The sequence below is a fragment of the Anser brachyrhynchus genome (assembly GCF_964034855.1).
Source record: "Anser brachyrhynchus genome assembly, chromosome: 11".
Lineage (NCBI taxonomy): Eukaryota > Metazoa > Chordata > Aves > Anseriformes > Anatidae > Anser > Anser brachyrhynchus.
In genome coordinates, this window is record NC_137706.1 from 6,747,486 (window position 1) to 6,760,169 (window position 12,684).

General features: G+C 37.6%; 1 protein-coding gene across 12 annotated transcripts in view; it reads right to left on the reverse strand.

Annotated features, from left to right (window-relative positions):
• The window catches only part of RORA (RAR related orphan receptor A), a 432,323-nt gene that overhangs the window by 18,794 nt on the left and 400,845 nt on the right, over positions 1-12,684 (reverse strand). For 11 of the 12 annotated variants that reach the window (XM_080608115.1, XM_080608114.1, XM_080608113.1 and 8 more), the window contains 3 exons: positions 11,964-12,049; positions 3,181-3,322; positions 1,399-1,794 (listed from right to left, as the gene is read on the reverse strand). In XM_080608115.1, coding sequence (XP_080464241.1) covers positions 1,399-1,794; positions 3,181-3,322; positions 11,964-12,049 — 624 coding nt within the window. The remainder of the gene's footprint in view (positions 1-1,398; positions 1,795-3,180; positions 3,323-11,963; positions 12,050-12,684) is intronic. The other variant, XM_080608116.1, reaches the window with a different exon arrangement.

Below are 12,684 nucleotides of genomic sequence, written 5' to 3' on the forward strand. Positions count from 1 at the left end.
CCTATATTTCAGTAGAATTTTTGTTTAAAAGTGTGTACTTAAAACATTTACCCTTTTACTTTCACTAGTAGCATCTGACAGCATTATTCATATGCCCTTGCAGGATACAGAAGGTGAAATTTTACGATATTATTCACTAACCTTAGCCTCAGTTCTGGACCATATTTAAGCACACACCTAAATACTTTCATTGAACAGCCACACCTTCCTAAATTGAAACCTTAGTCTGGAAGACAAACATTCTTCAGACATTGTTTGGCAATGTCAGTGCTGGGCACCCAAATGACGTTCCATGGGGCTTAAATGCAAGCACTGTGTAAATAAAGGTAAGCAATACAACAAACTCATTTCCAAACTCAACACCTGGCCTAAGAAGGAAAAGCCCTTTCTTTTTAATATAGGTTTAATGTTGATCCTTTACTAATTCCCACGAGAATTTTAACAACCATTTGAGTGAGACAAAGCCGGTAAAATAGCCTTTATCTTATTTTTTCTTCTCATTTTTACTTTATCTGTAACTGAAGGTACTTGGAGAACGTAAATGAAAATAAAACCAGCAGAATATTTTTTATCACATGCTTGCCTCTATTTAAAAAAAAAATAGCGAGAGAAAAAGTTATTTTGGAATACCTGATTGTTTCAATTTTTAGGTTGTTTATTAATGGAGTAATTAGGAATCTTAAAGCTGCTTCTCTCCTGTTCCAGTTCACTTTTGACTGCTTGACACAGTGCTCTCTAATTTAAGTCTGGTGTTGATAAGTAATAGTTGTGGAATTCAGCCCTACTGTAATCATTGAGTGAAAGGTTTAAAGTAAAATGTCCTAATTAATGTGGTCATTATACGGATCTTAGGGAATTTATCAAAACATGCTCCATTGAAAATTTTTCTGAAGTATCTGAGTCCAGATTCTCTTCAACCACTGGAAAAGAGAACCGCCCTCAGATTACATTGATGTTTTGGTTCTGTATTTCCCAGATACTGGTAAACAGTAGAAGAAAATCCACTTCATTTTCATGTTAGAAAATCATGACTTGTCATTAGAAAATATGGTATTTAGCTAATGAAAAAGGAAGGTAAGACATTCAAAAATAAATCTTCAACTAAAGAAATACTCTGGTTGCTCGGCACTAAAAATTACATTGTTCATCAGTATTCAGAAGGTACTATTACAAGAACTGAAAACAAAAGCAAAATTACTTTATATATAGATCTGATCTGTAACACTTCTGTAATGTGTTCAACCATGATTAGGGTATTGTGCGCTTCACAGAAGAATGCCTGTACATGCTCACAGCTGTCCTGAAACAGCATTCTCACTATCACCTGGCTAAATGTGTCATTTTAATCCAAAGGACACTATTAAGACAATTACAATGGAAGTTTTTCTCTCTCATTACCTAATTCTGCCATGGACACAGTTGGAGAGGTCTCCCCATTTGTAAAAGAACAATAAGGGAAGAAGCCCGATGCTGGTGTGTAGTCACATATTGGTTCTGGTTTGATTCCATTAATATCAAGACCCGACTGATCTGGAGAAGGTTGTATGTCTAAGTAGAAGCTGCTAACTGCAGAGTCTGCTTTGCTACCTTCAGGGGTATGCCCATCAATGTAATTACTGAGGTCATCATGTAGCTCTGTTAACCCGTTGGTGGTGATATTGTATGTTGGTGTTAGTGGTTCTGCCTCTCCTGGTTGCTGCTGATGATCTCGCTGCTGCTGCTGCATTCGATGTTTCTGTACCTCCGCATACAGGCTGTCCCTCTGCTTTTTTGACATTCGACCAAACTTTACAGCTGAAATACAGATACACAAGACATTTCAATTCTATAAATCCTCTGCTGCATTTTATTTGTCTTGGGTCTTTAAAAACTACACTGAAGGAGACAGTATAAAAGTTAAATCAGCAAGATGGGCAGACCTGAGAATCACTTCTGTCAATTACCGGTAATATAACAGCATCATGTACTCTTTAAAACACTGTTTTAGCATGCAACTTAAATTGACCATTAGAAGTTACTGTTTTAGCTTAATTTATTATCTTTCCATTTCTGTGCCTAAAATATTTTCTTATATATCTACTGAAGTTGACCACGTATCCCTTAAGCATTCAAATTCCACCTAGAAAAGCAGAAGCTAAAAAGTACTATGCTTGTCTGAGATGAAATGTCCAATTCCTGCCAGCAATATATTCATAATTCCTAAGAATACGTTATGTGATTTCTGGGACCTGTGTCAGCTGTAAAAGCCTCATAGTTTAATAAGATGGCTACCACCTTGTATGCTTCTACAGAAAAGCAAATGTGTTAGATGAACTAGTCATTACACTACATGGTCAACCATTTCAGAGTTTTAGTTTCATGCCCAATAAAAAAAAAAAAGGAAAATTTATTTTAAGAAGTACACATAATCTGAAAGCTATCTCCTTAATCAGGCCTGATGTACATAGAGTAATGCACATGTGTGCGTAGAACATGCAACATTGCTGTCACTGTTTCAGGGGAAAAGACTGAGTTAACTCTTGAAACTGGGTAAGTGATGGCAGCCTCATTACACCTGTGGAAGAGGTATACAAATATCAGCTGCAAATTCAGTTCTAATAGTTATGTAAGCTTCCATTTTACTGAGAGGTAGATTTGCATGTTTACACTAGGTGTAATTTTGAGCTTAATAGTAACAGCACTGGAACACATTTTCTTCAGAAATATACCATTAAAAAACAAACAAACACCTCAACACAGGTTTGAAGAAACACTGATTTTCTCTCTGATTTTTTTCCACTATTCATTATACATGAATTTAACTTCCGTATATATTCTAAAACAGTTCTGATCTGTATCAGTATGGCAGACCATTACTTGCAACAACAGTATGTCACTTAAATTGGAATGAATACATAGAGGTAGTATTAACATTAAGACTAAAAACTGCATCTTCAAGTGACCAAAGGCAAAACCCTTAACTGGAATCTACAATAGATGAGTAGGAAAAAAAAAAGGAATTTCATACATGCCCTAAGTTATATGTATTTATCTAAATGTATAACATAAAACTACTCAATGATCTCAGCTATCAACTTGATATCCAGTAACTTTTAAGCCTTATGTTGTTTCAGTTGAACACACAGTATACTAAATACTGTTTTACTTTTTGCAATTAAATTGTGCGTTAGCAGAGCTTACCATCTCGAGACATCCCCACAGCAAGGCATTTCTGTAATCTACAGTGTTGGCAGCGGTTTCTACTGGTTCGGTCAATCAAACAGTTCTTCTGACGAGGACAGGAGTACGTAGCGTTGCTTTGCTGACTCCTTCTGAAAAAGCCCTAGAATTGCAAGTAGAATAGAACTGCAATAGAATTGCGTAATACAAGTCAAGAAGCTGTTAACTGATGGAGTGAATAAGGACTCAGAAAGGCAGCATACCTAACTGAAAATGAAGCTCAGGCGCACTACAGTCAACTAAAGGAAGAGTGTGTGTTTGTTTGTGTCCCCGCCCCCCCCCCCCCGAAACAAACAAAAACCAGTAAACTGAGTAAACTGTAGGAAACAACTATTAAAAAAATGTTATGACACGTAAAGGAATTGCATGTTTTTTCACTGATTTCACAGATTCCATGTGACGTACAGTAACACTGTATGCCAATTATTTCCAAATGAGATAATTCTAAACCTAAATTTCCTTCATTTCCTACCTTTCTTGGGTCAGCATGGATATTAAAATAGGAAAGATTCAACATCTAGTTAATTCAACAGCTGATACCCTGTTCTGCTCTTGGAGATGACAGTAGCATGCTCTGATGTTCAGCCTCAACAATGTATGTACATGTTTAAAAATAGAGCATGATACTGAGCAATTGCCTCTATAGAGAACAAAATTTTAATGTATATACATTTAAAATTAGTTTGATGCTGACAAATTAGTTTTTGTTCAACTCAGTGAAGGGTTTAGGTTGGGGGGGAGCTGAGAAAGGTTTTACGTATTTGTTTTCTCTTTTCTGAATCAACTACAATGGGTAAGTTCACCTCCAAAGAAAGCCAACTCTGGAAGGTTGTACAGTAGTTAGAAGTTAGTTCTTTCTACCAGAATGGCACGTTAGTAATCACTACGCCAGCTGTTTGTTTTGAAGTTCATTTCATCTTTTTGCCACAGACTGCCCAAACGTAAGCTGGTATGTGTGTAATACCTACTTCACAGGGATTCTGAGAAGATGCAGTCATTCTAAAGAGGCATTTGAGATCAGTGAGCACAGTATTTTAGTTTTATGTTGCCACATAATGGATTAATTAACACCATTGCAAAGAAAATACTTCCTCAGAAAGGCTGGGCACCCTTTAATTAAAGTTGGACTTTTACCAATCTTTTATTTATTCAAGGACCACATTCTGGAGTCCCTCAGCACATGCACATTCTGTCCAGACACTTGGTGAAATAAACAAGAAGGACTTTTGCATGACAAGTAAGAAACTTCCTAGCAAACTTCCTGCAGACACAAGAACAACAAAATGCTGAGATAAAGCCATATGCTCCATCTTTTGAGGAGGGTACTAGTTTTCAGTTATGTCTCCTTTATTAAAGCTCTACTGGGGAAACATGAAATATAAAAAAAAAAATAATGAGGAAACTTAAGATGCCTTCTTTAATCCCGTTTTCCTATACATTTTTTCATACCATTTATTCTGGTCTGTTTTATCTGATTGAACTTCAACTAATATTTATCAATAGTGAGGTGATTGTCACTGAGGCTGAAAGTATTGCAAGCACATACTGAGCTCTGATTGAACGCATTTCACCCTACAGAAAACGTGAAATAAAACCAAGGAAATTTTTAGATATCATTCCAACATCATGACTGATCTCTCTGGAGGAACAAAGTCTCAGGTAAGTAGACAGCCTAATTTCCAGTTCTGTTAGCACCCTTATTGGAGCCTCTCACTCCAATGCAACTACGCATGCAAGGACAATGCGATTCACTGGAAAAACAGGCTTAGGTATCAACATGAGTGATGACTTACTGATCAAGGTTCTGCATCTCTGCATTATCAGTCCTTTAGAATATTCAGTTCTCTAAACACTTCAACAGTTGCACTGAATGACATGCTCATATATTAACTGTATTACACCTTCTGCCACCATTGAGATCCTGTAAACCAGTTTTATCAATATCTACAAAGAACCTGCCCTCAAAGATCTCTGCTTTTTCTTCTGGCTGGTTCCTGCACTGTGTCTGTGTTGCCAATTAGGCATATTTCTCTCTATTAAGAATATTCGTGTCAAGCTGAGGATTATTTTTAGTATTATAATGGAGAAAATATTGAGTTTTTTGCTTCTTCCAGATTTTCCCTAGAGACACAGCTGCTCAATACATTTTAGTGTACAATATATCAGTTAAGTTACAGCTTGAAGCTATATTTTCAATAAAGCAGAACTGCCTGAAACTGGGGCCTTTAAAAGCACTTGAACTTTACAAATCACAGATGTAGTAGAGTGCTTTTAAAAACAAACCATACAGTATTGCGTAGGCATGTTGAAAACATCAGCAGTAGCTAAAGCAAAAAAAACACAAAACCTTGCCTCAAATTTTAGAAGTGAATTTAAACTTGTCTAGAGCTCAGAAACACGTGAGATTTGAGGTGGAATTAACAAAGTTAAACTGAAGGTTTTTTAATTGCAAAGTTCTTCTATGTTGCATATGTTGTTGTCATTTATCTGCGATTTCTCTAACCTTTTGGCAGTCCCTGGTATCTCATATCCCTAAAGGTATAGGGGGAAGCCCCTATTTAGAGGGGACTTCTGTGGGTAAATACAGTTTCTTGCCTTTTTTTTTTTTTCCATTTTCTTTTAAGAGAAGAAGAGAAGGAAAGACACTACATTGTGTTGTTCTATTTTCTCTCTTTTGCCAGAGGCACAGAGCTAGCTATAATTTTTCCACCAGGAAGGAGGAGGTATATGCATGTTTGGTACACGTGTATACATTCAATCATTATGCAAACCAGCCCAGGCCACATACCCTTAATTGCATGGATGTTCATAACCATTATTTGAAATTCACGCGATTGCGTAATGGGCCACAGGCAGACTGGACCCCTCTTGATCAAACAAACAAAACTATTCCTGCACTAAAAAATGTCACCATGTTACACCGCTCTGACTGATGGCATGGGCTGAGCCAAGGTCTCTGGTATCAGAGTGTCTGTGAGTGTGTGGAGCCCTGCCGCCTTCTGATGTCAGAATAAAGAGCCAGCTGATTTTGATGAGGCGTCATTGAGCTTTGCCCGTCTCCCTTTTTATGTAGCTGTATCAACGCAGTGCCAGAAGAAGAGAGGAGCAGATTACAAGCCATAGCCTCATCTCTGCATTTCAGACTCCTATTTATATACAAAACAATATATGTTTTTTCATACGCTGCCAAAAAATCAAGTTTGGGAAAAAAGGGCACAAGAACTTTTCATCTGCAAGTCAGTTTGAATAACAACTTGTTAAAAAAGAACTTTGAAATGTAAATAGCAGTTTTCACAAAGTCTATTAATAGTTCCAGCAACTTCACTGTTCAGTGGCTCCATGTTACAGACATCTCCGTCTAAGCTTCCTACTTCGAATGGGAAAAATCCGATTGTGATTCTCTGATGTCACAAATCTCACCGCACAGACTCCCTCTCCAGTGTGGCACAGGCTGAAATGCTGATCTCATGTTTGGTCTTTTGACAAATTTTCATTTAATGAATTGATTCCTACAGTTCATTAACATACCCACTTCCACTTCTGTATACACATATGTCTTAATTAGCTGCTCATTGGCTGTTTAATTACAAGAAAACAGCTGACAGCTGCCTTGCTGCATCCTAATGGCAGACGTTTTGGAATGACTGTATGCAAGCCCGTGACAAAAAAGACTTATTCATAATCCCATGATTTATGGCTAATACTTAAAGACTGCCACGTATCATTAAGTTTTGCAATATTCTGAGCAATTAACAATTAGTTGGGGGGGGTGATTCTTATTTTTTTCTAAAGCAAACTATATCAAATTTTCTTATAAGAAGCATCAGAAAAAATACACTGTCAAATGTAAGAAATGTAAACATTACAAGTGGATTTTAACCCTTTTATGGCAAGATGCATGTATTTTAATTATAAAGGGAAAAGAGTACCATGACAAAACTTTAAAATAAACTGTTAATAAAGTATTTGATAACAAAGTTATAATGCCACTGAAAACAGAGAAATAAATCAGTTTTACATATGTAGTAAATACAGGAATGATATTTTGTTTATCAGGTTATACAAGGCTTCTTATGTACCTTCTTTGTAACACCGCTCATTGCTTTCTTACATCTTTTGCTTAAACTTGGTTAGGCAATGCATTATGAAAGAAAAACCACAAAAACATGAATTAGAGGTACGTGTTTACAATACCAGTGTGACACTCCATGTTTAGCAGAGTAATGAAAAACCAACTAGTACACAAAGTCAATGTCTATATGAAAAAAAAAAGCAATTTCAGATGGGAAATCACAATACCAAGTATTGTTTTCTGAAGTAACAGACAAGGATATTTCTTGTACTTACAAAGAACAGAACCATCTTAGGTCTAAAAAGACACAGAAGACAGAAGCCAGGGCCTATAAACCTTTGAAAATGTGAGAAATGTGCAGAAGTGCCAGGTATAGACAGTCTTATGAGAACAACTGCAGGCATTTAAGCAAAGAGGAGTCATACTAATATGTTTGTGGGTCAGCTGGGCATGAACTGGCACTGTTGACAGCGAACGCAAGTAATTGCATCTGTAAATTCTAAGATATAGTTCATTAACACCAAGTTCATTTCAAACTAAATGCTTTGCTATGTCCTTTTGAAGTGTTCAGGTGTTTCCTGACAACAATTTCTTCTTGCAGTACCAAAGACAGTGTTGCTGTCTCTCTTAAAAAAAAATCTGTCTAGCTAATTTGAAAGAAGGATGTATTTATTAATCTGTACTGCTGTTTCAGTTCTGTCTAGTCGTTCATAACAAACAATATCTGCTGTTCATACCTAGTGGGCAAGGGAGCAAAAGGAAGGGACTCAGCATGGTTAAATGGCCAGAGGCCAGTACTTAAAAGAAAAAGATCTGGTAACAGGTCAGTAGGCCAGCCTGAAGCAGAAAATACTGAACTGGATGGAACCATGTGTACAAACTAGTCTCCTTTCTCACCATGATTCCTAATACTGAGGAAAAGGTTTTTAATGGGTTCCCACAACTAACAGCTGAAAGAGTGCTCCACTCATATACCAGATTTTTCAATAGTGCTAGTACAGTACTAGCATTTCTGATCTTAAACACAAGAATAAACTTTTATTTGAGTCATGCTACAGTGTTCGTGGCACTCTTCACCTATGCTTCTGAGCAGAAGTCTTAAATGACTCATTTTCTCTCCCCCCTCCATCACCCCCCATTGTATGTATTGATGGTAAGAAAGAGAAGTCTCTTAAAGTTTAAGTGATTTATACTAAGCCACAGGAGCCCTCTGAAATCAAGTATAAAACAGAGCTTGGCTACAAACTTCATTTTATCACTGAGGGGGAAGAAGTGGAGGGGGTGTTATTTTTCATATATATATATATATATATATATATATATATTTAGTGCGAATTCAAATTCAGTTAAATAGGTTCATGGGTTGGGAGTAGTCAGTGATATGATAAAAGCAGCCAGTAACCCCAAAGCAAGGTAGGAAACGAAAACTTCTCAAGAAACACTAATTGACTTTATTTAAGTCTTCAAGTCTCATATGTAAAATGCAATAAAGCAAGAAAAACTGGTCAGAAAACTTTCAGGTATATGAAATGGAAGGGCTACAAAACCAGCAGGGCAAATAGGATCAGCAAAAATCAATTTGACCAGAGTTTTTCTGTGATTTCACACATGGTACAGATTTAGCTTACAAAGTAGGTCTTGGCAACTGAAGCTTCATGTTAGATTTTAAATAAATCATATTTCTAGTGGTTATTAATATTTAAACAGTATCATTTATGTTAACATTACTATTAGGTAACATTAAAGTTCACACTAAAGCGGAGTGAAAAACAGTAAGGGAGCCAAAAGCATCCTACCCTGCTGCTGTTGCTGCCTGTAGATCGATCATTCTTGACAGGCCTGGCTTGAGAGGGCAGCAGCACCTCTGTTCATTTACGATGACTAAAGGCCCTGATCCTGCAGTCTGAAGCCCATGAATGGGTTCTTCTGTGGAGAACCTCACTGACTTCTCTGGGACTACGTTCGTTTAGGACATTGGCTCCATGAGTCAGTGTAGGGCTGGGAACTAGGTCTTCATAGCAAAGTAGTTTTTATGAAAGAAGGTTTAACATAACATGAAGAGCAATGTAAGCATGCTCAAACCTGCAGAGATCAGAGCCACAGAAAAGCTGGGAAATACACTTCAGGGAAAAAAACACCACCACCACCAACAAAAAAAGAACAAACCCAGACCAATACACACCTGGCTCATTTGGGAGAAGCCAAGTTATGCCAACTTTTTCACCAGCCAAAATACTTCTGTTGGGTGAGACTTTGTTGACATTACTGTGGAAGAGCTTAGCACAAACAAAACCCATCTGCTACAGTAGTGTATTTTAAATGCTGTACAGCCATTATCATTTAGACTCTTCCTGTGACTTGTCCCCACTAGAACTCCCTTATCTTTCACTACTTGCAGGTCACCCCTCTGATGCTGTGGCATTAAAGAACAGTGAACTTCAGAGTTCTTTGCCTCCTAGAGAGAAGTAACTAGGTTGATATTTATTTGCTTTAAAATACAGCCTGAAATTGTATAGTTAGAGAACTTGATTCTGCTAGTGCAACAGAAGGAGAAAATGCCTAACTTCAATCTTTGAGCCACTGTCTTGTTTATTCACACACGCTGCACCACAGCATTCAAATAGGCTTCAGCGTGACGAGTATACTTGCTTGCTTGCCTTCCCTTCTGCCCTTTCCCACTAGCTGACCATTCTGATGGCATTCTCAAAGGCAGACTGAGGACCGCAGAGACTTTCAGAGAAATCAGTTTATATAGGGTTCAAAGGAAAACCTTTTGTTCTAAAATGCAAGGAACTGCACATGCATTTCTCACTACGAGGCCAGCATCTGTTGTTCTGGCTGTTGGAGGTACACAATGGATTTTTCTCCTAGTAGCTTTTAAATTTTTTAAACTTTTTGTTTGCATTTATTCCTGTGAAAGCACAGTCACTCTGATGGAAAAGTTCCCAATAGAATTTCTCTTTCTAACCCACAGTGCTAAGCTCTTAGCAGCTACATACCAACTAACGTGACTGTGAGTATGGTGCGTGCTGTTATTTCCTCCTGTATGTAGCCATCCTGCTGCTTTTGTTGGGGGCTCTTCTCACATGCAGGGCTTAAGAGAAGGCCTGCATTCAAAGAAACGCATGAAGATGAAGCCAAAGATGATACAGTTGGCAACTTTCCTTCCCTTTGGCAGCCTGTTCCTGCTCTGCAGCGGGCCATGTTGTAAAACCCCTGTTTTCTGCACAGATGAGTGTTAGCATTATGCTAACCTCAGTCTCTTGACAATGATGCTCATCAGGAACCTTGAGGCAGTCTTTCAGGTATACAGGTCCCATACCATGTAAAGATTAAAGGGTCTTGGACAGTCAACGTAACTTGATATTCTTACAGTCACACAGAAGAACTGCCACTGAAAATGTCCGCCACTTCTCAAAGCTGAGATTTGATAGGTGCTGTTCAACTACTGCATAAAAATGAAAAAAATAACTACTATTTATTACCAATGCATTCCTAGTGCATTTCCTGCATTCTTCTGTAGCAACAGCTCTTCCAAAGGGCATGAGGTATAGTCCTGTATAATTTTAGCATTCTGAGGTTTCTTTCTTTCTTCTTACCAATACTTGCATGAGACCCAAGAGAACGTGAGAATGAAAACAAAAATCTTCCGTGGAAAAACACAAAAGACATCTCTATATTGTGAATGCAAGGACATTGCTTCTTTGATGATGGAAGGTAGTATCAAGCATGTCAGGAGAGCACCCTAAAACCTACCATAAACGTAATTTCTTAACAACTAAAGCGTAGATTAATAATAAAAAACCCATCAGCATGGGACAGCAACACACTTACATAAAGAAAGCAACGAGCTACAGCACAGCTGTGCGTACTGTGTCATTCCCAAGCTAGCGCTGTAATTCTGCACTACTGATAAAAAGAAACGATCAGCTTCACATCACCGTGAAATAGCGCTAGCGTTGTCTTGTCTAGTTCTTGGTTGTGAGAGACAAACCAAACAAAACATAAGTGCTTCTATTGGAGTCCTTGTTCACTAGAGTTCCTAAAGGTACAAATCCAGAAAAAAAATCAAAGCCTAAACCTTAACACAGCAATGAGCTACGTCGTAAGGAATACACACTGCTCACAGAAAGACTTGAATAAGTTTAATAACAGTAGCATGTAGTATTTGTGCAACAGCATCTTCCATACAAACCAGAAGAGATTTGTAACTGTAACAGGTTACAAAAGAAAACTGAGAAGTCAGAGAGCTCTCACAGTAGAGGTCTCAGCACAGCCTCCTAGTGATTTATTAAGCAAAAAATGAAGAGGGAGACTCAAGAAAATCACAAACTCCCTCTCAAGTGCATCCACAGAACAGATTCTTTGCTATTTGTCAGAAGTGGTTCATCTTTTTAAACCTCTTCTGCTTATTCATAGAGAAACAGCTTAGAGCACATGCAGCACAACTGCGTGATTTTTGAAGCCTGTCCTGAAAGGTGTGTCACAAAAATGCCTTTTTCAAAACCCAAATGAAAACAGTACTTCAGACTCACCAATTGATTTCATATTCTTTGAAATGAAACGTATTGATTCAACTTCCACACAATAGTTGCTCTTTAAAAGAGGAAGAAAAAGAATCACTATCCAAAAGCCAAATGCTGTTTTAAGACTTAATTTTTTAGACCCTTACCTTGCAGCCTTCACATGTAATGACACCATAATGGATTCCTGATGATTTGTCTCCACAGATCTTGCATGGAATAATTTCAATTTGAGCTGCAACAGAAACACGCAACCAGTTAATTACATTTTCTTTTAAACACCTTATAAAAGCATTCCCTGATCAGCATTTGTACAGTGAAAACTAATAACCTGCTAAACATTATACCGCATTAACTATTCATTGCTGAACTGTGAGGGTCCCCTAGAGCTTTGGACTAAATTATGGCTGCTCGTTATATAATAGCTTTTGGGTTATTAAAATGGGTCATTTGAGAAGGTGTTTAAGAACCCACAAGAAGGCTGGAATCAGCATTTCAAAGCCAAAAAGAGTAAGAGAGTTCACATTTTGGCCAAAGAGCTAGGAAGACACTGGAAAGGTTTCTTCCAGTCTCACTCCTGTGAGGTTGTAATGTAATTTAACAGTTTGCCCTGCCTGAAAATGGATGCAACATCTTTAACAGAGGAGTCATGATCATGCCATCCAGCTCATGTGACTGGCCAACACATAAAAAACGCAACATGGTAAATAGTGACTGCAGTTTACACAAGAAATCCAAAATTCACATATCTGAATTGAGTTATCAGTAAATTTTTGTATATTAATTTCCACAGAGTGAATGAGGGAGGAAAACAGCAGCGTTCTAGTCAACATACAAAAACTAAAAGGAGATAATGTAGCCTGGAAAATG